General features: G+C 63.2%; 4 protein-coding genes across 13 annotated transcripts in view; 3 read left to right on the top strand and 1 right to left on the bottom strand.

Moving 5' to 3' along the window:
- LOC311182709 (uncharacterized protein) lies at positions 1–27,136 on the bottom strand (the record flags this gene model as incomplete). 7 transcript variants are annotated; one of them, XM_084251737.1, is made up of 4 exons in its annotated part: positions 1–740; positions 15,061–15,582; positions 26,659–26,829; positions 26,953–27,136. In XM_084251737.1, the coding sequence occupies 4 exons, from the start codon at positions 27,134–27,136 to the stop codon at positions 1–3; spliced, it is 1,617 nt and encodes a 538-aa protein (XP_084107863.1). The 7 variants fall into 7 exon arrangements, with proteins under 7 accessions (XP_084107863.1, XP_084107864.1, XP_084107867.1 ...); XM_084251738.1 differs by lacking the exons at positions 26,659–26,829; positions 26,953–27,136 and having other exon boundaries at positions 15,544–15,607; XM_084251741.1 differs by lacking the exons at positions 1–740; positions 15,061–15,582 and having other exon boundaries at positions 26,336–26,817; positions 27,013–27,136.
- TNNI2 (troponin I2, fast skeletal type) overlaps positions 1–27,857 on the top strand; it is a 171,015-nt gene that overhangs the window by 97,820 nt on the left and 45,338 nt on the right. The gene's annotated exons all lie outside the window — the stretch shown is intronic.
- Positions 4,212–4,988, top strand: LOC311182760 (uncharacterized protein; the record flags this gene model as incomplete). The annotated part of the gene is made up of 1 exon (XM_084251856.1): positions 4,212–4,988. One exon carries the CDS (start codon positions 4,212–4,214, stop codon positions 4,986–4,988), a length of 777 nt encoding a protein of 258 aa, XP_084107982.1.
- Positions 19,014–19,865, top strand: LOC311182757 (uncharacterized protein; the record flags this gene model as incomplete). Of its 4 annotated transcripts, none has more annotated exons than XM_084251850.1 (2): positions 19,014–19,455; positions 19,654–19,865. In XM_084251850.1, 2 exons carry the CDS (start codon positions 19,014–19,016, stop codon positions 19,863–19,865), a joined length of 654 nt encoding a protein of 217 aa, XP_084107976.1. The 4 variants fall into 4 exon arrangements, with proteins under 4 accessions (XP_084107976.1, XP_084107978.1, XP_084107975.1 ...); XM_084251852.1 differs by having other exon boundaries at positions 19,014–19,269; XM_084251849.1 differs by having other exon boundaries at positions 19,014–19,209; positions 19,393–19,865.

A 27,857-nucleotide genomic window follows, 5' to 3' on the forward strand; every position in this document is an offset into this window, starting at 1 on the left:
TCAGATCTTGCACTGGCAGCAGACGGGGGCGCAGCTGCACTGGGAGCAGCTGGGCTTGCAGCAGCTGGACTGGCAGCAGCTGGGCTTGCAGCAAACGGGGACACAGCAGCTGGACTGGCAGCAGCTGGGCTTGCAGCAAACGGGGACACAGCAGCTGGACTGGCAACAGCTGGGCTTGCAGCAGCTGGACTGGCAGCAGACGGGGACACAGCAGGTAGATTGGGAGCAGCCACAGGAGCCGCAGCCCCCACAGGAGCCACAGCCCCCACAGGAGCCACAGCCTCCACAGGAGCCACAGCCTCCCTTGCAGCCCCCACAGGAGCCACAGCCTCCCTTACAGCCCCCGCAGGAGCCACAGCCCCCACAGGAGCCACAACCTCCCTTGCAGCCCCCACAGGAGCCACAGCCTCCCTTACAGCCCCCGCAGGAGCCACAGCCCCCACAGGAGCCACAACCTCCCTTGCAGCCCCCACAGGAGCCACAACCCCCCTTACAGCCCCCACAGGAGCCACAACTCCCACAGGAGCCGCAGCCCCCACAGGAGCCACAGCCCCCCTTAGAGCCCCCACAGGAGCCACAACCCCCCTTACAGCCCCCACAGGAGCCACAGCCCCCTTTGCCACAGCTGGCACAGGGGCAGGCGGGCACACAGCAGCAGGCGGGCACACAGCAGGAGCCGCAGCCCCCGCAGCCCCCGCAGCCCCCGCAGCCCCCGCAGCTGGAGCCGCAGCCCCCGCAGCCTCCGGAGCAGCCACAGCAGCCCATGGTCGTGGTGAGTGCGAGTGCGGGTCGGAGCGGGTCAGAGGAGGGGAGAGAGGAGGGTGGAGTGTGAGGCCTGGCGGGGGCGGGGCCTTTATACACCTGCTGGCCAGGTGCGCCCTGCACGTGCCCTTCCTGCTTCCTGTTCATGTGGGCACCGCCCTCCCCGGGGATTTCCTCCGCGTGGCCCCCACTAAGGGCCCCTGTTCACACGTGCCTTTGGGTGTCTGCCCGGCCCTCAGCGCCCCCACGTGCTGCTCCTCAGAACACCCACCAGGCAGGGGAGGGTTGCGGGGAGGGCTGGAAGGGGGCTCACCTGGACCACGTGGGGGCCGGTGGGGGGCCCTGCCAGGTCTGTGCAGGCGGCTGGGGCTCCGGCACGGGCACGTCTGCGGGCGGAGGCTGCCTGGGCTGTGCCGCCGGGACCCGGCCCCTCCCGCCCCTCCTCTGCGGCTACAGGGAGCTGTGGGCACTGCCCGCCGCAGGGACCCCGGCTGCGACCCTCGCGCCCGCTGCCCCCAGGCTCGGGACGTGCAGTGGGACAAACGGGCCTCAGGCAGACCCAGCACGTTGTCCTCTTTTTGTAAAGATTTATTTTTATTTGTTCACGCACACAAGAGCTGGGGTGCAGGCCAGAGGGCCGGGGGTGAGAGGACTCCCAGAGACAGAGTGGGGCGCAGAACAGGCGGATCCACGGAGACACACTGCCGAGGGGCGCAGCGGGGAGACAGGCGGGGTCTGGCCGGGGACCGAACTCCCGCTGCAGGGGCTGGAGACACCTCACAGGGCGGGGGCTGCCCCCTGTACCCCAGGGACGCCCCCAGCATGTTTCTAGGTTGCCCATGTCCCAGAGGTGAGGGACGGTCAGCCTCCCTGTGCCTGGAGGCCGGACGCTCCGCCGCCCTCTGCAGCGGGCCCGGGTCGGGTCGCCGGGCGGGCGTTGGGAAGCCCTGCGTGAAGCCCCAGCTCCCACTGCAGACGGGGGACTCACTTTGGCCGGTCGTCGGGGAGGCCAGTGGCTCTGGGGTCTGGGTGGAGCCAGGTGGGGAGCGGCCCCTGCTGCTGGGCCCCAGCTCCCAGGCCCCTGCAGCGCCCACTCGGCCGGGGCACGGGGCAGCGCCCGCTCTGGAGGACTCGTGCTGGGCCGTCCTCCCGGCGTCCACACCGGGACCCACCCTGCAGGCCGCTGGACATGCCGGCAGGCGCCCAGACGGCTGCGCTGGGCTGCAGGGGCCGCCGCTGCCAGGAGGCCCTCCCCGCGGTCCAGCTGCGCGAGGCAGCCCCGGAGGCAGCGGGCGGGAGAGGAGGGTCCTCGGATCCGGCTGGGCCCGCAGGGCTGGGGGCCCCCCTCACTCGCCACGGGTCTGCGGACAGTCGAGGCCACGGCCCGGCAGGCACCGCCAGGCCGCGCCCCGGGGCCGCCAGGACGGAGCGAGCCCGGCTGAGGCCGCTGCCCCTCCCGTCCCCTGCACGAAGCGGCGCTGGCCACGGCCCGCAGAGCCGGCGGGGGCCGGGGTGTGGGCGCCGCCCCGGAGGTGCGCGCAGGTGGGCCCCGGAGCCCCCCAGAGCCCGGCGCGCCTCCGTCTGGCGTGGAGAGAAGGGAGCAGCCGGGACACGACGCCGCCTGGCCGCGGCCCTGCGTGAGGCTCGCTGGCGGGAGCCGGAGCGGCCACGGGGCGCCGCGAACGCCAGAGAAGCTGGGGCTGCAGGCTCAGCCCCACCTGTCAGCCCCGGGCAGCTGCCCCTCCGGGCCCACCGCCTCCCGCCCCACAGCCCGGCCTGGCCCGGGTGCTCGGCCGGCGGAGGACGCAGCAGCCGAGCTAGTGAGGAGCCGTCAGGCCGCCTCCACAGCCCGCGCGCCAACACGAAGGGGCGCGAGGAATTCAGGGCCGCAAAGTGTGAGTAACTTTCTAAGAGGACGGAGAAGCAGGACCGCCGGGGGCGCGGCGGGTCGGCGCCGCATGTGAAGCTTTCCCCGCTCCGCAGCGCCGGGTCAGCCCCGCCGGCTGAGGAGACACCCCCACGGCGCGGCAGCCTCGCCCGCCTCCCGCCGCTCCCCTCGGCCGTGCGCTTCAGGGGGTCCGCGGCTCTGCTCCCCGCTCCGCCTCGGGTGGATCCCCTCACTCCACCCCGCACCCCTGGCCTGCACCCCAGTTCCTGTATAAATAAATCCATCCTTTAAAAAAAAAGCTCAGAGAAGCAGAAGAAAAGACAAAACACCCGCACGCCGCACTACAGCCACAGGCCCAGCGGCGCCCGCCTTGGGCGCACAGGCCGCCGGGTGGTGCAGACACCTGTCAGGAACCCCGGGCCCCTGCCGCGGACCAGCACAGCAGGAGACGATGACCCGTCGCAGGGTTGAGAGACTGCGCAGGGTGGTCAGGGATTCGGTTAAGGAAATGACAAACAGACACACTTCAAGGGAGAGTGTAAATCTGAGGGCCATTTTCTTTGAGTCGGTGGTCAGTATATACATGTTTTTTCTAGAGGCACAGGATCGTGAACATCAACGACATCAGCTTGCTCACAGGGTTAGCTTCTCATTGACAGGGCAGTGATTTAGGTCCAAAATACATCTGGACCTGGCCGCATTCCTAAGGAGACAGGCTAGTAACTCTTTCTATATTCTTGTACTAACTACTACTACTACCTACTCAGGTTCACTCAGAATTAATTGTCATGGGTGAATTTATATCATAATGCGGTTAATATCAAAGGTACTAAAGTCAAGCACATAATAGAAAGATTATTAAACCAACAATTCTATTACAACACAGTGTTTAGTAATGTTTCCTTTGCATTAGCCTAATTATTAAATTACGTATGTTTTTTAATTAGCAATCAATGACCAGAAAAAGGAAAGATTTTAGAGAGACAGTGGTAGCAGAATGAAGTGTGTGGGCCTTGAGAAAGCGAGATAAGGTTCCAGGTGGTCAGCATTTCTTTTAACCATCTTTGTGGCGGCTTCTGGTGGTCGTTATCTCTTGGCAGGCATTCGGCTTCTCTGCATCTTAGGGAGTTTGCTGTTCTCCCCCTGCGCGCATGGTTCCTTGCCCACGCTGGACCTCAGGGACCATGGCAACAGCCATTAGCCCTGAGGGTCACTGCAGGGGGAGGTGCAGCAGGCCCCCAGGAGCCCCTATACCTGACCCCTGTACCAGGCACCCCCGCCCCCAGGCGACGCCAAGCCGGGGAGGTCACACAGGTCCTTCCATGCAGCCCTTCCGCTGCCGGGGAGGGGAGAGGAGCTGTCATCCATGGGGAAGCCGACAACTGAGAGATCTCAGGAAAACCCTGAGGCCTCAGGAAGTAAACAGCCAGGAGGAAGGGCACGTGCAGGCGCACCTGGCCAGCAGGTGTATAAAGGCCCCGCCCCCACCAGGCCCCACACTCCACCCTCCTCTCTCCTCTCCTCTGACCCGCTCCGACCCGCACTCGCACTCACCACGACCATGGGCTGCTGTGGCTGCTCCGGAGGCTGCGGGGGCTGCGGCTCCAGCTGCGGGGGCTGCGGGGGCTGCGGCTCCTGCTGTGTGCCCGCCTGCTGTTGTGTGCCTACCTGCTGCTGTGTGCCCGCCTGCCCCTGCGCCAGCTGTGGCAAAGGGGGCTGTGGCTCCTGCGGGGGCTGCAAGGGAGGCTGTGGCTCCTGTGGGGGCTGTAAGGGAGGCTGTGGCTCCTGCGGGGGCTGCAAGGGAGGCTGTGGCTCCTGCGGGGGCTGCAAGGGAGGCTGTGGCTCCTGCGGGGGCTGTAAGGGGGGTTGTGGCTCCTGTGGGGGTTGTGGCTCCTGTGGGGGCTGCAAGGGAGGCTGTGGCTCCTGTGGGGGCTGCGGCTCATGTGGGGGCTGTAAGGGAGATTGTGGCTCCTGTGGGGGCTGTGGCTCCTGTGGGGGCTGCAGCTCCTGCGGGGGCTGCAAGGGAGGCTGTGGCTCCTGTGGGGGCTGCAAGGGAGGCTGTGGCTCCTGTGGGGGCTGCGGCTCCTGTGGGGGCTGCGGCTCCTGTGGCTGCTCCCAATCTACCTGCTGTGTCCCCGTCTGCTGCCAGTCCAGCTGCTGCAAGCCCAGCTGTTGCCAGTCCAGCTGCTGTGTCCCCGTTTGCTGCAAGCCCAGCTGCTGCCAGTCCAGCTGCTGCAAGCCCAGCTGCTCCCAGTGCAGCTGCTGTGTCCCCGCCTGCTGCCAGTCCAGCTGCTCCCAGTGCAGCTGCGCCCCCATCTGCTGCCAGTGCAAGATCTGAGCTTCACCCACACCCGCCACGCAGGCCCTGCACCCCCACACCGTGGCTGGAGCTGCTCCCCGACCGCCGGTGTCTCCCCGGAGCCGTCTCCTGCTTCCGGGAGCTGGCTCTCCAGACTGAAGGGACCCCGCTGGCTGGTGAGAGAAGCCTGTCGCCTGTTGCCATTAGGTCCCTCCTTCCCATCCCCGGGAGACACGCCCCTTCATCCTGCACTTGCGCTGCAACCTCTGCAGACCCTGCTCTGCACCCCGGCCTGGCTCTGGCTTGACTCGACCAGCCCGGACTGCCGGGCCTCCTGAACCCCCTTCTGCAGGCCTCCCCCGAGCCCCGTCCCCTGGCCCGTCTGGTCTCGGACCCCGTGGGGGGCAGCGGGCAGGGGTCCCCCGCGACTAGGGTGCGGCGTGGCCCTTGGTCACCAAGAGCGGGCCCCGCTTCGGGCCTCCCCGGGGGGTGGGAGCCCTGGCGTCCTGCCCCAGGTGTGAGACGCACGAAGCGCGCCGCGAAGTCCCTGAATAAACCTGGTCCCCGCACTCTGCCTCGGGCTGTCTTCCCTGCGTCTGACGGGCGGAGACCCGGCTCCTTCCAGGCTCAAGTCCTGAGCAGCCTGTGCCTCCACCTGCCACCAGGTGCTCAGGGCGGGGGGGTGGGGGGCAGGCGCACAGGTGTGTGAGGTCTGTGGTGGGGCAGGGCCGAGGGGGGGGTGCAGCCTGGGCGGGGATGGGGATCCGGGAGACACAGGGGCAGCCCAAGCCACCTGGCTCTCCTGCCTCTGGGAAGAGTCCACGAGACGGGCGTGGGAGGCGGCGGCTGGAGAGGCCGAGCGAGGTCCATGCCATCCAGTTGCCACTCGCTGGTGGGGTAGGCGCACGTGGGGGGACCGTGGAAGCGCGGGGCCACCCCACAGCCCGGCTTGTGAGGTCCGGGGGTAGAACCTCCCCTGAGCAGACGTGCTGCTCGATACCTGTGCACTCCGGGGTGTGCCCAAGGCTGGCCCCCAGCAGCTCCCAGGACAGCTTCCCGAGAGGGAGCCATGGCAGCAGGTGGCACCCGGCGGTGTGCGACCCCTGCGTATCCAGGCCCGGGGTCCTCCACGCAGGTGCGAGCCTGGTGGGGTGCTGTCACGAATGACCCCTCTGGCACCCAAAAGCCACAGAACTGCTTCTCACAGCTCTGCAGACAGAGTCTGTCCCACTGCGGCAGGACCGGCTCCCTCGGACTCCCCGGGGGGGACAGTCTCTGTCTCTCCCTGGGTGGGCACCCTCGCCCCAGGCCTCTGTCTGATTGGGGTGCTCCTGACTCTTCCTCTGTCGTGTCTGTCCGCTGTGCCTCTCAGGAGGACGTTCTGAAGCACTTAGGGCTCCCCGATGTAATCAAGGGTGCTCTCCCCACCCACCCCCTCAGTCAGCAGCACCTGCAGGGGCTGTGTCAGTGTGAGGCACCAGTGGTCCCTTGTCTTCAAGGACAACCAGGCTCCTGGACCCCTCGCCCGATTACAGCCTGTCTCCTAATGTGCTATTGTCCCCCATGCAAATTGCCCTCACCCCACCCCTACACTCCCCCACTTCCCAACCTAGTTGGTGCCAGATCAATCATAAGCCCCTGAGCCTCACTGGCTCCAAAGCAGGAAATCCCCTCATCTGCACCCTCTGGTCAAATCTGGGGCTCCTCTGGGTGTGGCCCCTCCTCTTTACCTCTTCATGGTAGACCAGAAAACCAGCTTCCACATGCGACGGTGGGACGCGTGCGAGAGAGAGGCGTCCTCGCTCCAGGGAGAGAAGGGAAGGCAAAGAGGTCACCGCCCAGCAGAGCATGAGGTCCAGCAGGACAAGCTCCCGAGGGCCAGCAGAGAGTGCCCCGGCAGCTGCCGCCCTCTGGGCTCAGGCCACCCTTGTGGTGCTTTCAAGAGCAGCTGTCAGTGTGCGTCCCACCCACGTGTCCCCTCTGTGCATCCTGCCCGTGTGTCCTGACTGTGCCTCCTGCCCACAGAAGCTGGGAATCCAACAGCAGCTTTGTCGTCACCCTGTTTCTATAGGCTTTGAGCTCAACTGGCGTGAGTCAGCCAGTATTTCACCTTCAAAATCCCAGTGGATCTCCCATGTATGTCACAGGAGCCACACATCAGAGTGGTGGCCCGCATGGGTCCTCCTGAATCCTGTTGGATGGTTTCTGACATGGAGTCCTGCACCTGAGGCCCAGCAGTGCTGAGCACTGAGCTCACTTTGCTCCAGACCACCCCACAGTGCGGTCCCATCAGCAGCCTGGACACGCTGAGCCCCGCAGGCAGGCGTGTCAGTGTTATGTGGGCAGCTCCACCCTGGTCTCTCTTCCTGCACATTGTAGTGGCAGCAGCAGCCCAAAACCGACTCTGCCTGTGAGCTGGTCACCCGTGGCCGCTGCTTCCCCACTCTGAGCCCGTCTCCTGACGCTGAGCACCAAGTCCCCGCCCCTCCGAGAACAGCTCTTCTTTCTCCCTCAGTCGTGGCCCGCCCTAACTGTGTTCCTCCGGCATCTGAGCACCTCTGGGGCGTGCCACCAGGGCTACATCCAAGGCCACGTCCACGGGCTTATGCGTGTCAGCAGCCCCCCCTTCCAGGCCCCAACCCCACACTTACTTCTGCAGCCGACCACAGCAAATGGGGGGCGTGAAGCCAGACTCTGCTGCCTCCAAGCTGTGGGAGCAGCATCTGCAGTGGGTGTCCTGGCGGGCACTGGTGAGGTGCCTTCATCCTGGGGCTCTGGTGAGGTGTGTTCTTCCCGCTCTCCATCCGGGGGGCTTCCCTGCCTCCGGGGCCACCCGGCCCTCTTTCTCTCATCTCTGCCATGTCTGCCCGCCACGCCTCCTGTGCAGACACCCTGAAGCACTTAAGGCTCCTCACCTAATCGAGGGTGCTCTCTCCACTCCACCCTCCCTCAGTTGCACCTGCAGGGGAGTAGCAGCAGGAGGCGCTGGTGTTCCCTCGTCCTCACCGACCCGCACAGCTCTGAGGACCAGCTGTGACCGGAACTCTGAGGACCAGGTTCAGGACTTGAGCCTGGACGGAGCCGGGTCTCTGCCCGTCAGACGCAGGGAAGACAGCCCGAGGCAGAGTGCGGGGACGAGGCTTATTCAGGGACTTCACACCTGGGGCAGGTGTGCACCTATTGTTTTGGGCCACCACCCGCCCCCCCGCAGCGCCCCCAGCCCTCACTCAGCAGGCGGGAGACCCCTGGGCATGTCGCGGGCACGGGCTCCTGAAGGGAAGAGCCGATTTGCAGCCGGGCGGTGTGGGTGGGGCTGGGGGAGGCAGCAGCGGCCCCTCAGCTCTCGGCTGCCGGGTCACGCTCAGCTCCACCACGCAGGCGCCGCCTCCGCAGGACACCCTCGTCACAGGTGGCCACCGGAGCTGGGGTGCCTGCTCAGGCCCGGGGGCCGCTCCCCGGATGACCCGCGGAGATGGAGAGCTGCTCACCCCACCCCAACGCCCCGCCCCAAAGACACCCACACCAGGCCGAGGAGCCGGTGAGAGGGCGCGAGGGCTGCCCAGGAGGGCGACAGTCGGGCAGGGTGGGCACGCTGACGGGTGGCAGCGTACAGACAGACGGTGGGCAGCGTGCAGGGGACACCGGGGCTGAGGAGGCCAGGGCCGGCGTGTGCGGCGTCAGGCAATGGGCGGGTGATGATGACAGACGAAGGGGCGGTGGGTGGATCGAGGGACAGACGCTGGGCGGGAGGGCGGGAGACGGGTGCAGGGGTGCGCCAGCCTTCCACCTGGTGACGGCCGGCAGGCCTGGCGCCGCGGTGGCCGGGTCGGCCTCCAGCCACTTGCTGCCGCGCGGCCGTGTCGGGTCCGTTCTCTGCCAGGCTGCCACGCGGGGATTTCAAAAACCTGCCTGTGACAGTCTTGATGGTTTCCTTTGTGTCGGTCCTTTACCTCTTCTGTTAGATTTGTTCCCAAGTACTTGGTTTTTTCTGTGTCGATAACGAAAGGGATGGTTTCTTTGATTTCTCCCTCTTCAGATGTGGTGTTGGTGTAGAGGAAGGCGACCGACTTTCGCGTGTTGACTTTGTATCCTGCCACTTTCCTGAACTGATTGATGAGTTGAATTGGTTTTCCTGGGGAGTTTTTGGGGTTCTCCATGTATAGTATCCTATCGTCTGCGAATAGGGATAGTGTGACTTCTTCTTTTCCTATTCGGGTTCCCTGGATGTCTTTCTCTTGTCTTCTTGCTCTGGCTGGGACTCCCAGTGTTATATTGAAGAGCAGCCGTGAGAGTGGACATCCCTGTCTTGCTCCAGAGCTTTTTTTTTTTAAATTTTATATATGTTTATTGAAAAATCAGAATGAGGTCAATGGTCTCTTAGGCAACTAACAGATGGAGAACAGTCATTAGTGGACGGGATAGTTTGAGCGGGAATTGCATCAATAGGGACAGAACATTGAGGCAACATTCCCAACATTCCCAATTGTCTCCCCAGTATCTCTCTCCTATTAAAAATTATCGGTTAAGTATCTTCCTCCTCTAATTTTTTTTTTTTTTTTTTTTAGTGTTGTGGTAACGCTGGCTTACACAGTTTGTGTTTGAGAAGTGTAGGCTGTCCTCCTTCAGGTGTGGTGACCACATGACACCCACCACTGTTTTTCTTGTGTGGGTAGAAGAATATTAGTTGGATCTGTGTTTAACCAACTGAAGAATAAATTCCTTAGTCTTCCTGACATCAGCTAATTTTAGTGATGCCATTGGCTCTATGCAATAGACTATTAAGTGAAGTGATAAATACAACCGCCCAAAGTTTGCTTGCTGCTACTTTCTCTTTTTCCTTCTTGTTGCAGCGGCTAGGATTGTTTGACTCTGCTCATAATCCTACTTTTATTGTAAATAGCAGCTTGATTTGAGGGTGGAAGAAGAATAAAATAGAAAGATACTCATTTCTGGCTAGAGTCACCCTATTAGCCCTTGGAGACAATTTCCATTTGAATTAATTTTTTTGTTAGAGAAATTTATTTCCATGCTGCTTAAATCAAAATTGTTTTTGCCATTGTCTTACATTAACTGAAAGAAAAGTTTAGTGGTTTTCAATTAATTTACAGATACGTATTTATATATAAAATCATTGTATTCAAAAACTATCATTAGTCAAGTTGCATATGTTAATGAGTTAGATTATTTCATTTGATCGTAAAACTTTATGCATAATAGTTCTGAGGATATAATTAAACTTTTTTTTAAAATAATAAATTTTATTTTTATATTCCCCATACAATTGCAACCCCCCCATTTTGACCCCAATCCCTCCCCTCCCGCCCCCCACCCCCCCAAAAGTGTCTCTGGTTCATAGTTTTTGTTGATTTTGATTTTCACTTTCTTAGAGTTATTCATTTTCCTGGTCCCTTATTTAAGTTTTCTAGATTCCTGCTGTGAGTGAGACCATCCGGTGTTTTTCTTTTTCTTTCTGGCTTATTTCGCTGAGCATGATCCCTTCCAGCGCCATCCATGTTGCTGCAAATGGCATGAGTTTATCTTTTTTGAATGCTGAGTAATATTCCATGGTGCATATGTACCACATCTTCTTGATCCAGTCATCTAATTTTGGGCATTTGGGTTGTTTCCAAAGCTTAGCTATTGTAAACAGTGCTGCTATAAACACATGGGTGCGGGTGCCCTTTGGAATTGGTGTTTCTGTGCCCTTCGGTTAAATACCTAGGAGTGGAATTGCTGGATCCTATGGAAGCTCTATGTTTAGTAGGTCCAGAAATCTCCCCACAGCTCTCCACAGTGGTGGGACCAGTTTGCACTCCCACCAGCCGAGCAGGAGAGTTCCTTTCTCTCCACATCCTCGCCAACATTTGTTGTTGCTAGTTTTTTTAATATGTGCCATTCTCACTGGTGTGAGATGGTATCTCATGGTAGTTTTGATTTGCATTTCCCTGATGACAAGTGATGTTGAACATTGTTTCATATGCCTGTTGGCCATTTGCATTTCCTCTTCGGAGAAGTTTCTTTTTAGCTCTTCTGCCCATTTTTTGACGGGATTATTTTCTTTGTTGTTGTTGAGTCTCATCAGCTCTTTGCAGATTTTTGTGATCAGTCCTTTATCATTAGTGTTGGGTGCAAAAATGTTCTCCCAGTCGGTGCGGTTTCTCTTTGTTTTGGTTATTGTCTCTTTTGCTGTGCAGAAGCTCTTTAATTGGATGTAGTCCCAGCTGTTGATCTTTGCCTTCACTGTCACTGCTTTGGGTGATGTGTCTGTAAAGATGTCTTTGATGTGCATATCCCGTAGTGTTTCGCCTATATTTCCTTCTATGTATTTTATGGTTTCAGGTCTCATGTCTAGTTCTTTAATCCATTTTGAGTTGATTTGTGTGTATGGTGTGAGGTAGTGGTCAAGCTTCATTCTTTTGCATGTAGCGACCCAGTTTTCCCAGCACCATTTATTGAACAAACTTTCTTTTCTCCAATGCATAGTCTTTGCTCCTTTGTCAAAGATTAGTTGACCATAAATCTGTGGGTTTATTTCTGGATTTTCTGTTCGATTCCATTGGTCTGTGTGTCTGTTCTTGTTCCAATACCATGCAGTTTTGATGATTATGGCTTTGTAGTATAGTTTGAAGTCTGGGAGTGTGATGTCTCCATTCCCTTCTTTTTTTTTCAGGAGAGCTTTGGCTATTCGGGGTTTTTGGTGATTCCATATGAATTTCATCAATAATTGTTCTATTTCTTTGAAGAATGACATTGAAATTTTGATTGGAATAGCCTTGAATCTGTATATTGCTTTTGGTAGGATGGCCATTTTAATAATGTTTATTCCTCCAATCCATGAGCAGGGGATGTCTTTCCATTTCTTTGTGTCTTCTTCTATTTCTTTTAACAGTGTTTTATAGTTTTCTTTGTATAGGTCCTTTACCTCCTTTGTTAGATTTATTCCCAAATATTTGATTTTTTTTGTTTCGATAATAAAAGGGATGGTTTTTTTCATTTCTTCTTCTTCAGATTTATTGTTTGTGTATAGGAAGGCTACTGACTTTTGCGTGTTGATTTTGTATCCTGCCACTTTACTGAACTGATTGATGAGTTGAATTAGTTTTTCTGTGGAGTTTTTGGGGTTCTCTATGTAGATTATCATATCATCTTCAAATAGTGATAGTTTGACTTCTTCTTTTCCTATTTGGATTCCTTGGATGTCTTTCTCTTGTCTTATTGCCCTGGCTAGGACTTCCAGTATTATGTTGAAAAGCAGTGGTGGGAGTGGACATCCTTGTCTTGTTCCAGATCTTAATGGAATTGCTTTCAGCTTTTCACCATTGAGGATGATACTGGCTGTTGGCTTGTCATAGATGGCCTTTATGGTGTTGAGGTATGTTCCTTGTATCCCAAGAATTTCAAGGGCTTTTATCATGAATGGGTGTTGCACTTTGTCGAAAGCTTTCTCAGCATCTATTGATATTATCATGTGGTTTTTATATTTCTTTTTGTTGATGTGTTGGATAACATTGATTGATTTTCGGATGTTGAACCATCCTTGTGTCCCTGGAATGAATCCTACTTGGTTGTGGTGAATTATCTTATGGATACATAAGATAATGTATGGTAGCTAAAATGTTATTGAGGATTTTTGCATCTGTGTTCATTAGGGAGATTGGCCTGCAGTTTTCCTTTTTTTGTCTTGTCCTTGTTCGGTTTTGATATTAGTGTAATTTTGGCTTCATAGAATGTGTTTGGTATTGTCCCTTCCTTCTCAATTTTTTGGAAGAGTTTGTGAAGGATAGGCACTAATTCATCTCTGAATGTTTGGTAGAATTCATTTGTAAATCCATCAGGTCCTGGGCTTTTGTTTTTGGGGAGGTTTTTGATTACCATTTCAATTTCGCTAATTGTAATTGGTCTGTTTAGGTGTTCTGTTTCTTCTTTATCTAGCTTTGGGTGACTGTCGAGTTGTAGGAATTTGTCCATCTCCTCTGGATTGTAGAACTTGTTTCCATATAACTGTTCATAGTAGTTACTGATTATTCTTTTGATTTCTGCTGTGTCCGTTGTGATTGCTCCTCTTACCATCTCACACCAGTGAGAATGGCACATATTAAAAAAACGAACAACAACCAATGTTGGCGAGGGTGTGGAGAAAAAGGAACTCTCCTGCCCTGCTGGTGCGAGTGCAAACTGGTTCAGCCACTGTGGAGAGCTGTGTGGAGATTCCTCAACCTGCTAAAGATGGAGCTTCCATATGATCCAGCAATTCCACTCCTAGGTATTTACCCAAAGGACACAGAAACATTAATTCCAAAGGGCACCTGCACCCCTATGTTTATAGCAGCTCTGTTTACAATAGCTAAGCTTTGGAAACAGCCCAAATGCCCAAAAATAGATGACTGGATCAAGAAGATGTGGTCCATATACACCATGGAATATTACTCAGCATTCAAAAAAGATAAACACATGCCATTTGCAGCAACATGGATGGCGCTGGAAGGGATCATGCTCAGCGAAATAAGCCAGAAAGAAAAAGAAAAACACCGGATGGTCTCACTCATAGCAGGAATCTAGAAAACCGAAATAAGGGACCAGGAAAAACAATAACTATAAGAAAGAAAATATCAAAATCAACAAACAACTATGAACCAGAAACTCTGTGGGGGGTTGGGGGGCGGGGAAAGGAGGGCTTGGGGTCAAAATAAGGGGGTTGCAATTGTATTGGGGAATATAAAAATAAAATTTAAAAAAAAACCTGCTTTTGATCATGCTGCTCTCCTGCTTCAAGTTCTCAGTGACCCTGTCTGGTCTTAGACCCTGAATTTGGAGCTGCCTCTCTTGATACCAAGGTTGCTGGGAGCCAGACTCCCCGCTGGCCCCTCTGTTAGTTCCATTCCACCCCAGTTCTCACCTCCACGCAGCATCCAGCCCCCTTTCTTAAGGGACCTTCTCGTCCTTCCATCCGAGGTGAAGATTGGCTCCTCCAAGGACCTCCTGGGGCCCCGGAACAGTCCCGCAGGATGCAGGGGCGATGCCTGCAGGCCTCCAGCCTGGCGCCCAGACCCGGGGTTCTGTCTGTGGCTCGGGCTCCATGGCCCAGATCCCCTGCAGGTGAGCTCACTGCTGGCCCCGGCCCCACCCACTACACCGCCCCACCCAGCCACAGACCCAACAAACCTGTGCGCCCGGCCCCGGCCACTGGCCTAACACACCTGCGCGCCTGGTCCCACCCCCCACCACCCCCCCCCACCCGCCCTGAGCACCTGGTGGCAGGTGGAGGCACAGGCTGCTCAGGACTTGAACCTGGACGGAGCCGGGTCTCTGCCCGACAGACGCAGGGAAGACAGCCCGAGGCAGAGTGTGGGGACCAGGTTTATTCAGGGACTTCGCGGTGCGCTTTGTGCGTCTCACACCTGGGGCAGGACGCCAGGGCTCCCACCCCCTGGGGAGGCCCGAAGCGGGGCCCGCTCTTGGTGACCAAGGGCCACGCCGCACCCGAGTCGCGGGGGACCCCTGCCCGCTGCCTCCCACGGGGTCCGAGACCAGACGGGCCAGGGGACGGGGCTCGGGGGAGGCCTGCAGAAGGGGGTTCAGGAGGCCCGGCAGTCCGGGCTGGTCGAGTCAAGCCAGAGGCAGGCCGGGGTGCAGAGCAGGGTCTGCAGAGGCTGCAGCGCGAGTGCAGGACGAAGGGGCGTGTCTCCCGGGGATGGGAAGGAGGGACCTAATGGCGACAGGCATCTCTCACCAGCCAGCGGTGTCCCTTTGGTCTGGAGAGCCAGCTCCCGGAAGCAGGAGACGGCTCGGGGGAGACACCGGCGGTTGGGGAGAAGCTCCAGCCACGGTGTGGGGGTCTGCAGGGCCTGCGTGGCGTGTGTGGGTGAAGCTCAGATCTTGCACTGGCAGCAGATGGGGGCGCAGCTGCACTGGGAGCAGCTGGACTGGCAGCAGGCGGGGACACAGCAGCTGCACTGGGAGCAGCTGGGCTTGCAGCAGCTGGACTGGCAGCAGCTGGGCTTGCAGCAAACGGGGACACAGCAGCTGGACTGGCAACAGCTGGGCTTGCAGCAGCTGGACTGGCAGCAGACGGGGACACAGCAGGTCGATTGGGAGCAGCCACAGGAGCCACAGCCCCCACAGGAGCCACAGCCCCCACAGGAGCCACAGCCTCCCTTGCAGCCCCCACAGGAGCCACAGCCTCCCTTGCAGCCCCCGCAGGAGCTGCAGCCCCCACAGGAGCCACAACCCCCCTTACAGCCCCCGCAGGAGCCACAGCCTCCCTTGCAGCCCCCACAGGAGCCACAATCTCCCTTACAGCCCCCACATGAGCCGCAGACCCCACAGGAGCCACAGCCTCCCTTACAGCCCCCGCAGGAGCCACAGCCTCCCTTACAGCCCCCACAGGAGCCACAACCCCCACAGGAGCCACAACCCCCCTTACAGCCCCCGCAGGAGCCACAGCCTCCCTTGCAGCCCCCACAGGAGCCACAGCCTCCCTTGCAGCCCCCGCAGGAGCCACAGCCCCCTTTGCCACAGCTGGCGCAGGGGCAGGCGGGCACACAGCAGCAGGCGGGCACACAGCAGCAGGCGGGCACACAGCAGGAGCCGCAGCCCCCGCAGCCCCCGCAGCTGGAGCCGCAGCCCCCGCAGCCTCCGGAGCAGCCACAGCAGCCCATGGTCGTGGTGAGTGCGAGTGGGGGTCGGAGCGGGTCAGAGGAGAGGAGAGAGGAGGGTGGAGTGTGGGGCCTGGCGGGGGCGGGGCCTTTATACACCTGCTGGCCAGGTGCGCCTGCACGTGCCCTTCCTCCTGGCTGTTTACTTCCTGAGGCCTCAGGGTTTTCCTGAGATCTCTCAGTTGTCGGCTTCCCCATGGATGACAGCTCCTCTCCCCTCCCCGGCAGCGGAAGGGCTGCATGGAAGGACCTGTGTGACCTCCCCCGCTTGGCGTCGCCTGGGGGCGGGGGTGCCTGGCACAGGGGTCAGGTATAGGGGCTCCTGGGGGCCTGCTGCACCTCCCCCTGCAGTGACCCTCAGGGCAAGGAACCATGCGCGCAGGGGGAGAACAGCAAACTCCCTAAGATGCAGAGAAGCCGAATGCCTGCCTAGAGATAACGACCACCAGAAGCCGCCACAAAGATGGTTAAAAGAAATGCTGACCACCTGGAACCTTATCTCGCTTTCTCAAGGCCCACACACTTCATTCTGCTACCACTGTCTCTCTAAAATCTTTCCTTTTTCTGGTCATTGATTGCTAATTAAAAAACATACGTAATTTAATAATTAGGCTAATGCAAAGGAAACATTACTAAACACTGTGTTGTAATAGAATTGTTGGTTTAATAATCTTTCTATTATGTGCTTGACTTTAGTACCTTTGATATTAACCGCATTATGATATAAATTCACCCATGACAATTAATTCTGAGTGAACCTGAGTAGGTAGTAGTAGTAGTTAGTACAAGAATATAGAAAGAGTTACTAGCCTGTCTCCTTAGGAATGCGGCCAGGTCCAGATGTATTTTGGACCTAAATCACTGCCCTGTCAATGAGAAGCTAACCCTGTGAGCAAGCTGATGTCGTTGATGTTCACGATCCTGTGCCTCTAGAAAAAACATGTATATACTGACCACCGACTCAAAGAAAATGGCCCTCAGATTTACACTCTCCCTTGAAGTGTGTCTGTTTGTCATTTCCTTAACCGAATCCCTGACCACCCTGCGCAGTCTCTCAACCCTGCGACGGGTCATCGTCTCCTGCTGTGCTGGTCCGCGGCAGGGGCCGGGGTTCCTGACAGGTGTCTGCACCACCCGGCGGCCTGTGCGCCCAAGGCGGGCGCCGCTGGGCCTGTGGCTGTAGTGCGGCGTGCGGGTGTTTTGTCTTTTCTTCTGCTTCTCTGTGTGTTTTTTTAAAGGATGGATTTATTTATACAGGAACTGGGGTGCAGGCCAGGGGTGCGGGGGTGGAGTGAGGGGATCCACCCGAGGCGGAGCGGGGAGCAGAGCCGCGGACCCCCTGAAGCGCACGGCCGAGGGGAGCGGCGGGAGGCGGGCGAGGCTGCCGCGCAGTGGGGGTGTCTCCTCAGCCGGCGGGGCTGACGCGGCGCTGCGGAGCGGGGAAAGCTTCACATGCGGCGCCGACCCGCCGCGCCCCCGGCGGTCCTGCTTCTCCGTCCTCTTAGAAAGTTACTCACACTTTGCGGCCCTGAATTCCTCGCGCCCCTTCGTGTTGGCGCGCGGGCTGTGGAGGCGGCCTGACGGCTCCTCACTTGCTCGGCTGCTGCGTCCTCCGCCGGCCGAGCACCCGGGCCAGGCCGGGCTGTGGGGCGGGAGGCGGTGGGCCCGGAGGGGCGCCCGCCCGGGGCTGACAGGTGGGGCTGAGCCTGCAGCCCCAGCTTCTCTGGCGTTCGCGGCGCCCCGTGGCCGCTCCGGCTCCCGCCAGCGAGCCTCACGCAGGGCCGCGGCCTGGCGGCGTCGTGTCCCGGCTGCTCCCTTCTCTCCACGCCAGACGGAGGCGCGCCGGGCTCTGGGGGGCTCCGGGGCCCACCTGCGCGCACCTCCGGGGCGGCGCCCACACCCCGGCCCCCGCCGGCTCTGGGGGCCATGGCCAGCGCCGCTTCGTGCAGGGGACGGGAGGGGCAGCGGCCTCAGCCGGGCTCGCTCCGTCCTGGCGGCCCCGGGGCACGGCCTGGCGGTGCCTGCCGGGCCGTGGCCTCGACTGTCCGCAGACCCGTGGCGAATGAGGGGGGCCCCCAGCCCTGCGGGCCCAGCCGGATCCGAGGACCCTCCTCTCCCGCCCGTGCCTCCGGGGCTGCCTCGCGCAGCTGGACCGCGGGGAGGGCCTCCTGGCAGCGGCGGCCCCTGCAGCCCAGCGCACCCGTCGGGCGCCTGCCGGCATGTCCAGGCGGCCTGCAGGGTGGGTCCCGGTGTGGACGCCGGGAGGACGGCCCAGCACGAGTCCTCCAGAGCGGGCGCTGCCCCGTGGCCCGGCCGAGTGGGCGCTGCAGGGGCCTGGGAGCTGGGGTCCAGCAGCAGGGGCCGCTCCCCGCCTGGCTCCACCCAGACCCCAGAGCCACAGGCCTCCCCGACGACCGGCCAAAGTGAGTCCCCGTCCGCGGTGGGAGCTGGGGCTTTACACAGGGCTTCCCAACCCCCTCCCGGTGACCCGACCCGGGCCCGCTGCAGAGGGCGGCGGAGCGTCCGGCCTCCAGGCACAGGGAGGCTGACCGTCCCTCACCTCTGGGACATGGGCAACCTAGAAACATGCCGGGGCGTCCCTGGGGTGCAGGGGGCAGCCCCCGCCCTGTGAGGTGTCTCCAGCCCCTGCAGCGGGAGTTCGGTCCCCGGCCAGACCCCGCCTGTCTCCCCGCTGCGCCCCTCGGCAGTGTGTCTCCGTGGATCCGCCTGTTCGGCGCCCCACTCTGTCTCTGGGAGTCCTCTCACCCCCGGCCCTCTGGCCTGCACCCCAGCTCTTGTGTGCGTGAACAAATAAAAATAAATCTTTACAAAAAGAGAAGACAACGTGCTGGGTCTGCCTGAGGCCCGTTTGTCCCACTGCACGTCCCGAGCCTGGGGGGCAGCGGGCGCGAGGGTGGGCAGCCAGGGTCCCTGCGGCGGGCAGTGCCCACAGCTCCCCGGAGCCGCGGAGGAGGGGCGGGAGGGGCCGGGTCCCGGCGGCACAGGCCAGGCAGCCCCCGCCCACAGACGTGCCCGTGCCGGAGCCCCAGCCGCCTGCACAGACCTGGCAGGGCCCCCCACCGGCCCCCACGTGGTCCAGGTGAGCCCCCTTCCAGCCCTCCCCGCAACCCTCCCCTGCCTGGCGGGTGTTCTGAGGAGCAGCACGTGGGGGCGCTGAGGGCCGGGCAGACACCCAAAGGCACGTGTGAACAGGGGCCCTTAGTGGGGGCCACGCGGAGGAAATCCCCGGGGAGGGCGGTGCCCACATGAACAGGAAGCAGGAAGGGCACGTGCAGGCTCACCTGGCCAGCAGGTGTATAAAGGCCCCGCCCCCGCCAGGCCCCACACTCCACCCTCCTCTCTCCTCTCCTCTGACCCGCTCCGACCCGCACTCACACTCACCACGACCATGGGCTGCTGTGGCTGCTCCGGAGGCTGCGGGGGCTGCGGCTCCAGCTGCGGGGGCTGCGGGGGCTGCGGGGGCTGCGGCTCCTGCTGTGTGCCCGCCTGCTGCTGTGTGCCCGCCTGCTGCTGTGTGCCCGCCTGCCCCTGCGCCAGCTGTGGCAAAGGGGGCTGTGGCTCCTGCGGGGGCTGCAAGGGAGGCTGTGGCTCCTGTGGGGGCTGTAAGGGGGGTTGTGGCTCCTGTGGGGGCTGTAAGGGGGGTTGTGGCTCCTGTGGGGGTTGTGGCTCCTGTGGGGGCTGCAAGGGAGGCTGTGGCTCCTGTGGGGGCTGCAAGGGGGGTTGTGGCTCCTGTGGGGGTTGTGGCTCCTGTGGGGGCTGCAAGGGAGGCTGTGGCTCCTGTGGGGGCTGTAAGGGGGGTTGTGGCTCCTGTGGGGGCTGCAAGGGGGGTTGTGGCTCCTGTGGGGGCTGCGGCTCCTGTGGGAGTTGTGGCTCCTGTGGGGGCTGTAAGGGGGGTTGTGGCTCCTGTGGGGGCTGTGGCTCCTGTGGGGGCTGCAAGGGAGGCTGTGGCTCCTGTGGGGGCTGCAAGGGAGGCTGTGGCTCCTGTGGGGGCTGTGGATCCTGTGGGGCCTGTGGCTCCTGTGGGGGCTGCGGCTCCTGTGGCTGCTCCCAATCTACCTGCTGTGTCCCCGTCTGCTGCCAGTCCAGCTGCTGCAAGCCCAGCTGCTGCCAGTCCAGCTGCTGCAAGCCCAGCTGCTCCCAGTGCAGCTGCTGTGTCCCCGCCTGCTGCCAGTCCAGCTGCTGCAAGCCCAGCTGCTCCCAGTGCAGCTGCGCCCCCGTCTGCTGCCAGTGCAAGATCTGAGGCGCGGGCTCAGGAGCGGCCCGGATGCCCCCTCCCAGGTACGTGTTTCATCGCTGAGCCCAACCCACACCTCCAGGCCCTCCTCGCCGGCTCCTCAGGGGAGTCACTCCCAGTCCACTGCTTCTGGCAAGTTCTCCCCCCAGCTCAGCTCTGGCCAAGCTGCCTCCCTGGCCTCTGGCCTCAGGCCGGCTGGTCCGCGGGGCACCTACCCGACTCGCAGTTTGGGAGGTCTCGGTGTCCACACCCCGCGGGAATAGGGTGGGGGCTAAGGAGCCCCTGGGCTGCTTCCCAGCGCCATGTCTGCTGGGTCTCACATCACCTGCAGTGACCCCATGAGGGTCACACCCAAGCCCCGCCTGCTGGCCCCGCCCCTCACCCCCCCCAGCCCTTGGATGGACCAGAACCCGCCCCGCCTGCTGCTGCAGAATGGGGGGGGCGGCGCTGTCGCTGGGGGTGCCCCAAGGCCCCTCCTCACCACTCCTCCGGCCTGTCCTCCCGCGCTGCCCCACCCCAGGCCTCACCAGCCTGGGAGGAGGCCCAGAGGAGCCTCCTGGAGACTCAGCCCCTCCCTGCGCCCAGCCCTGCTCCTCCCTGCGGAGGCTCGGGCCTGGTTTGCAGTGTTCATATCCACGCCGCCCTGTTTGACCTCTAAATAAACACGTTCTCCACTCACCGAAGTCTCCTCCTGGCTCTTTTCCTGCGACCCCTGCAGGACATCCCCCAGTCTAAGCTTTCCGGGGGGGGGTGGGGGGAGTCCCGCCCGCTCTCCGATGCTGGAGGGCCTTGTGCAGGAGGGGCTTCCCCGCGGCCCACGGAGGCCACAGCCCCGCCACCTGCAGCCCCGCCCCGCCCTGCGGGAGGAAACACTCAGACCGTGGGTCCGCCTGGGGTCTGCACGCCCCCTGCGGCCGCCGAAAGGCGGCCTTGCGAAGAGACGCCAGGAGAGGGGAATCCTGAAAATCCGTTGAAATCACAAAGCGCTCGGGGTTCTGTGGGGGGTGGTTGGCAACTGTCTCTCGGAGGCTGCTGTGAGCGGGTGACGCGCGGCAAGCGTGTTATACCGGTGCCAGGAATGGGGGTGGGGGATCGATGCGTTAGAAAACCCTGGAGCTCTGAGTCTGCATCAGCGAGGCCACTAAGCATCCGAGGTGCACGTCCCGTGGAGCGGCTTCTGCCCGTGGACAGGCTATGAGCGAGACCAGCCCAGTAGCTACGGGCACTCCTGGCACCAAGACCCTCTCTGACTGCCACCAGGTGCAGCTCGACTGGCTCCGGGCTGCTCCTGGCTGCTCTGGAGGTGTGGGCGGCAGGAGCAGGTGAGTCCGAGACAGCTCGTGACCCCGCAAGTGGGCAGCTGCTCAGCGATGGCAAAGGAGCGGGCGCCAGGCTCAGAGCCGCCCGATGGGCAAGGCTGGGGCATTGGAGTGCCGCTTCCTCCGAGGGCAGAAGCGCATCGCGTGTGTGGAATCCAGGGGCACAGAACGATGTCCACTCAACGACCCGCGGCCCTGGGGCGCACGGCCTGCCGACGAGGTTTGCCGCGAGCCTCCTGGTCACCGCGGAGCAAGCCCCAACGTCCACACCGCACGGACAGAGAGATTCAGAGTCAGACAGAAGCCGCAGACGCTCACCCCGTCCCGACGGCGAGGGGAGAGAACAGTAAAGGGAGCACGGAGCGGGCAGAAGGCGGCACCGAGGCAGCGGGCGAAGTCCTGGCCGGCAAGGGTTACTCCAAGGGGAAAAGGACTAGAATCTCCCCCCGGACGCCACGGGATGCGGGGCGGCTTCGGCGCCCTGCGGCTGCCGCGAGGAACGCAGCTCGGCTCCGGGACGCACCGGCTGAGCGGGAAGGGATGGAACCCGGGCCCCGGGCCGGCGGGAGCAGCCGGAGCAGGGACGGCCGCGGTCAAGCAGGCGCAGAGCAGACTCTGGGGGTGCCGGCGCCAGGAGGTGAGGAGGAGACTGACCCCATGCTCCGGGGCCCGTTCCCCAGAAGGCGCAGCCACTGTCAGTCCCGCGCCCACCGCGTCTGAGGCAACCTGAGGGAGTCCGCGGGCAGACGCGGACGGCCCCGCCATAGTAGGCGGAAGCGCCAGCGCTGCTCTGGGCGCGGCGTGTCCCGGCAGAGGGCGGGGGAGACCTCGAGGCCGGGCACGCCTGTCGCTCCCGCGGCCTCTCCCCGCTGGCGCGTGTGAGCGAGCGGCGGCCGGCTGAGGGGCGTCGTCCCCTCGTGCCGCCACCTTATGTCCGCCCCCCGCGGGGTGTCGGGCGCGGAGCCAGGATCCATGTCAGAAAACCGGCTGCCGTGGCTCCGGGCCGGGTCCCCCAGGGTCTCACACCCGCCGGTGCCCTGGGGAGGGTGTTTCGGGGGGCAGCTGTCCTGAAGGGGGTCGGCATCTTAGCAAAGCCCCAGGAGCTCTCTGCCCTGCACCCAGGGGTGGAGCCGAGCCCCGACCGGCCAGCAGCGGCCTGCAGGAAGCCCGTCCTGAGGCCGGGAGACGCAGGCCGCCCCCTGTAAGCGCCTGTCCAGGGCGCGGCTGTTCCCGCCAGGAGGCTGGGCTGGACGCGGCTCGGGAGGGCAGTGGTCATGTGGGTGGCGCTGGCCCCTGGGGTGGCGGGTGGGCGTGGGGTGGGGTCTGCAGGAGCCAAGATCCAGCCGCGCCCGGCGGTGGCAGGAGCGGCCCCGGGGCCGCGGGCGCAGCGGGCAGGTGTGGTCGGAGCCGGAGCGCCGGGGCTGGAGCCGAGGACAGGACGGGCGGCCCGCGGCGGGCGGGAGGGAGAAGGGCCAGAGGCCCCGCACCGGAGCGCCCGCGGCCGGACACCAGGTGAGGGCGCAGGTGGCCGGGGAAGGAAATGTGGGCCGTGGGGGAAGGACCGGGGTGCCTGGCCACACCGGGGAGCCCACCCCGGGGCCCCGGCACTGTGTGCGCGCCGGGGCAGCGCCGGGCCGGGGCACAGGGTCTGCGGCCACGGGCGGCTCAGGACGGGGCAGCTACGCGGTCTGGAGGTCCCGCAGCGCAGAGGGGGCCTGTGGCCCCCCAGCATCTCCCCGAGCTCCTCGCGACCGCCTGCGGGCTGGCAGAGGGTGGGCGCGGGCTCTGCTCTCGGGGCTGGGGGTCGAGGGCTCCGGGCGCCGGGGGGGGGGGCAGCGGGGCTGTGCACATGGAGGCGGCAGAAAGGCCTTGCAAGCTGCACCCCAGATTGCTCCAGGTGCCAGTGAGGGGCTCGCGCTGGATGAGGTGGGGCGGTGCCACGGCGGGAGGGGGTGCGCTGAGGGCCCGGGCAGGCGGCGGTGCCCCCGGAACGGTCAGGTGTCCAGTGTCGGAGCCGCGGGCATCGTGCAGGGGACCGTGGAGCCTGGGGGCGGGGGGGGGGGTGCGGGGGTGCGGGGGGTGCGGGGCGGGCGGGCGGGGAGGCAGAGCCCTCCTGGCCTGGGCGGGCAGCGGGGCTGGTTTTCTGAAGTTTCTTCTCAGGTGGGAACCCAGAGGACGGGGCGCTGCCTCCGGGGGCTGCACACCAGGTGGCGCTGCTGCCCAGGGAAACAGCCCCCACATCATTGGGGGGTGAGGACCCCTTTGGGGAGGTGTGGTCACCGCGGGGCCGGGAGCGCTGGGTGCAGGGTGGGCCTGGTGCCCGTGTGCCCAGCAGCTCTGAAAGGGGCCGACACCCCAGTTCCCCCAGGGCCGCTGGCACGCCGGGCACTCGGAACCAGCCCCACGGCGCGGGGGTCAGCGCGTCGACCGCGCACCGGCAGGGAGAGTTAGGGGACCTGCGTCCGGGGCGGCCAGTGCCCCAGGGGGAGGGGCTGCCCCTCAGCCGCCTGTCTCCTCGCTTTGTCTTCCGCCAGATGCCTGGACCCCGAGAGTGGGACATGGGGAGCCCAAGAGAGTGGCTGGAGCTTGGACTCTGAGTCTCTTGTCCTCTCACGCGAGACAGGAAGGGCGGACGCTCGCTGTCGGGGGTCGCCGGGGCATCTGGCCCTGGACAGGGGCTGCGAGCAGCTGGCGGGGAGCCCCGGGTGCTCCCCCTCTAACGGGCAGCTGCGAGGGCGGGGCTGGTAGGGGGACCCCCAGGCGGTTCGCCAAGGTCCCCTGGCCAGCAGGGACGGGTGGGCGGCCCCCCTAGACCCGGGTCTCCGGCGCAAGCCTCCTCGGGCCTGACCGCCCCTGCCAGGCCCCACCGCCCTGCGCCCGGGGCTGCTGCCCGCAGGGCTACGAGGAGACGCGGGCCGGGAGGGCAGCGGCCCTGTGGGTGGCGCCGGCCCTTGCGGTGGCGGGTGGGCGTGGGGAGGGGCGCTGGGCGCGGGGCGCGTGATCAGCCTCAGGGAGAAAAGGAGAAGGGCCGGGGCGGGGGGGGGGGTCGTGGCCGAGCCGCCCCGGGGTGTGCGCGGACAGCAAACCCCAATTCAAGAGTCTCAGAGACCAGAGGCAGGACCCGCGCACACGCACACGCACACGCCCCGCCACGCGCGCTCCGAGCAGCGGCCGGCCGGGCTGCGGCATCCCTGGGAGCCGACGGCGCCGCCGACCCGTGCTGGCTTGTAGCCAAGGCGCCGGTACCAGGACCCGCCGAGCCTCCCCCGTCCCAGAACAGTGGAAGCGGCTCCTGCGTCTCAGCGCCCGGAAGAGTCAAACCCCCGGGACCTCCCCGGCGGCCGCGGGTCAGTCTCAGCCCATGAAGCCGCTGCCGCCGCTGCCGCAGAGCCCGTCCCCGGCCGGGCGACCCCAGGGCGCGGCAGGCTCGCCCGTCGTCCCGCCGCTCCCCTCGGCAGTGTGTCCAGTGGACCCGCCCGTTCCGCTCCCCGCTCTGTCTCTGGGGCGTCCTCCCGCCCCGCCCCTCTGGCCCGCACCCCAGCTCTTGGACACGGAAGCAGGTGAACCTTTTTCAGCAACGAAAAGACCCTCAGGAGGCGTCTAAGCCAAGAGACTTGTGTGCTGAGCCTCTGGCCACGGCTGGCAGGGTTCTGGGCACCTGGCGGGGACCCCCCCGAAGGCCGCGCGGTGGGGCGGCCGGCCCTGGGCTCCCGCAGGGACTTGGGGACCCGGCAAAGAAAGAAGTGAGAGAATTCGACCCCAGCCTCCAAGCACCCCGAAGCCCGGTCCGGCCGGCTGGAGGCGGGGCAGTGACACAGGCGCGTGGCCGCCCGAGCCCTGAAACCACCCCCTCCCTGCCGAACGCTGGCGGCAAAGGCGCCCGGCGCGGGAGGAGAAGCGGGGGTCATCTGGGGACAGAGACCCCAGGGACGTGGGGAGAGTCATCGCAGCCTCGTCGGGGCGCCGGAGAGGGGCTCGTCGGGGAAGCACGGATGCTGGCTTCGTGGAGACCAAGGCTTGAGTCCGTCGGAGACCCCGAGGAGGCAGGAGGCGTCGCCCCCGTGCCCCCCGCCCGACCCCACTCGCAGGCCCTTCGCGGGGACCTGGGCTCGCGTCGCCGCGGGCACCGTCTGCCTCACATCGCGCTGGCCTGTCAGAAAAGACAGACGCGTCGGGAGGACCTTGGCGCGCCCTTTCCCCCTGTCGCGTCAGGCCCCGGGGGCACTGCCTGCCGCCCCCAAAGCCGCCGTGCCCCGTGGAATTCCGTGGGACAGTCTTCGGGCCCTTGGCGGCCCCGGCCCCTCTGCGAGGCCTCACCGCGCCGCCCGGTCCCTCCCGCTGCAGGGGTGCCGGCCTGGCTGCTGGGCACCGCGGGGCGCGGGCCCCTTCTCAGCCCGGCTCACGAGCCGCGTGTCCCCCGGGGCAAAGTGGGGAGCGGCTCTTCCCCGGGGGCCACAGGCCTCTTGGTGCCGGGCCGCGGCGCCCAGCGTGGGCGTTTCTGGTTGGGCCCTTTTAATAGAAGATTTTTTTTTAAAGATTTATTTATTTATTCATACAAGCACTGGGCACAGTCAGAAGCGCGGGAGGGGGAGAGGATTCACCAGAGCCAGAGCGGGGAGCAGAGCAGGCAGAAGGACCGAAGGACACTGCTGAGGGGAGCAGCGGGCGGCAGGAGAGGTCTTGGCTCAATGTGGGACCCTCGCTGGAGGCCGGGAATCGAACCGGCGCTCAGAGGCTGCGGGCAGCATTGCAGCCCAGCGCTCAGCCGCTGCGCCACCGGGGAGGCCCTTAATCAAAGATTTTTAAAGCTTTCTCCAGCTCCGGGGTCTCTTTCCCTCCCTTTACCGCCGGAGCCACTTTCTCCCCTTTCGCGTCCCTCCTGCGCACCCTTCCTGGGCCACCCCCTTGTGTTGGGGTGCTGCGGCCACCCCCTCACAGTGTGTGGAGAGAAGCCACTATGTGGCCACACGTCCCACCCCAGGCCCCGGGGCCCGGCACCTGCAGAAAGAGCTGTCGGCGCCAGAGAGAGGGACTGCAGCGAGACAGCGCCGGGTCAGAGCAGGTCTTTATTAGAGACACCATTCACACTAGTGAGGGGGTGCGGGCGGGGTTCCCCACTGCTGTGCAGCTGTGCCTGTGGCACAGACAGACGGGGCCTCAGATCTTACACTGGCAGCAGACGGGGGCGCAGCTGCACTGGGAGCAGCTGGGCTTGCAGCAGCTGGACTGGCAGCAGGCGGGGACACAGCAGCTGCACTGGGAGCAGCTGGGCTTGCAACAGCTGGACTGGCAGCAGCTGGGCTTGCAGCAAACGGGGACACAGCAGCTGGACTGGCAACAGCTGGGCTTGCAGCAGCTGGACAGGCAGCAGCTGGGCTTGCAGCAAACGGGGACACAGCAGCTGGACTGGCAACAGCTGGGCTTGCAGCAGCTGGACTGGCAGCAGACGGGGACACAGCAGGTAGACTGGGAGCAGCCACAGGAGCCGCAGCCTCCCTTGCAGCCCCCACAGGAGCCACAGCCTCCCTTGCAGCCTCCACAGGATCCACAGCCCCCACAGGAGCCACAGGAGCCACAGCCTCCCTTGCAGCCCCCACAGGAGCCACAGCCTCCCTTACAGCCCCCACAGGAGCCACAGCCTCCCTTGCAGCCTCCACAAGAGCCACAACCCCCACAGGAGCCACAGCCCCCCTTACAGCCCCCACAGGAGCCACAGCCCCCGCAGGAGCCACAGCCTCCCTTACAGCCCCCACAGGATCCACAGCCTCCCTTACAGCCCCCACAGGAGCCACAGCCCCCTTTGCCACAGCTGGCGCAGGGGCAGGCGGGCACACAGCAGCAGGCGGGCACACAGCAGCAGGCGGGCACACAGCAGGAGCCGCAGCCCCCGCAGCCCCCGCAGCTGGAGCCGCAGCCCCCGCAGCCCCCGCAGCCTCCGGAGCAGCCACAGCAGCCCATGGTCGTGGTGAGTGCGAGTGCGGGTCGGAGCGGGTCAGAGGAGAGGAGAGAGGAGGGTGGAGTGTGGGGCCTGGCGGGGGCGGGGCCTTTATACACCTGCTGGCCAGGTGCGCCCTGCACGTGCCCTTCCTCTGGCTGTTCCCGCCGCCCTCCAGAGGAACTGTCTTGTTTATCCTACCCCTAAAATAGCCCCGTCACCACATGACTGGCGGCACCACGGGTTCAGGCGCCTGTGTCCTTCTAGAAGGAAGTCCTGCAGCGCTGGGCGGGGCCAGCCGGCTCCCAGCTCGGCTCCCCGCCCAGCTGTCGGTGAGGGCTCAAGGGGGTGACTGTGTCCCTGAAGCAGATCCGCGTGGGGTCCCCGGGCCCCGGCTCTGCGCACGTGGGTGGGGACTGTGTCCCAGGGTGTCCCCACGTGGCAGGCCCTCTCTCACCCAAGACCTGGGCGGGCTCTGCGGCGGCTGGTGCCCAGGGTCCTCTCATCAGGAGAAGGTCCTTGGCCAGGCTGTGAGGCCAGAGGAAGGTCAGCAGAAGTGGACTTCAGAGCAGAGGCCCCGGGGCTGCTGGCCCGGGTGGGGAATCCCTGCTCACGAGGAGGCCCCTCCTTCCCTGTCCCTGCCTCCACTGCCCACCCTGCCCCAGCTTGGCCTCCGAAGCCGGGGCTGTCTGGATTAACATCCCGTGATTAATTGGGTTGCCCAGTGGCGACCTGCGGAGAGCC

This window comes from Talpa europaea (assembly GCF_964194135.1).
Source record: "Talpa europaea genome assembly, chromosome: 1".
Classification (NCBI taxonomy): Eukaryota; Metazoa; Chordata; class Mammalia; order Eulipotyphla; family Talpidae; genus Talpa; species Talpa europaea.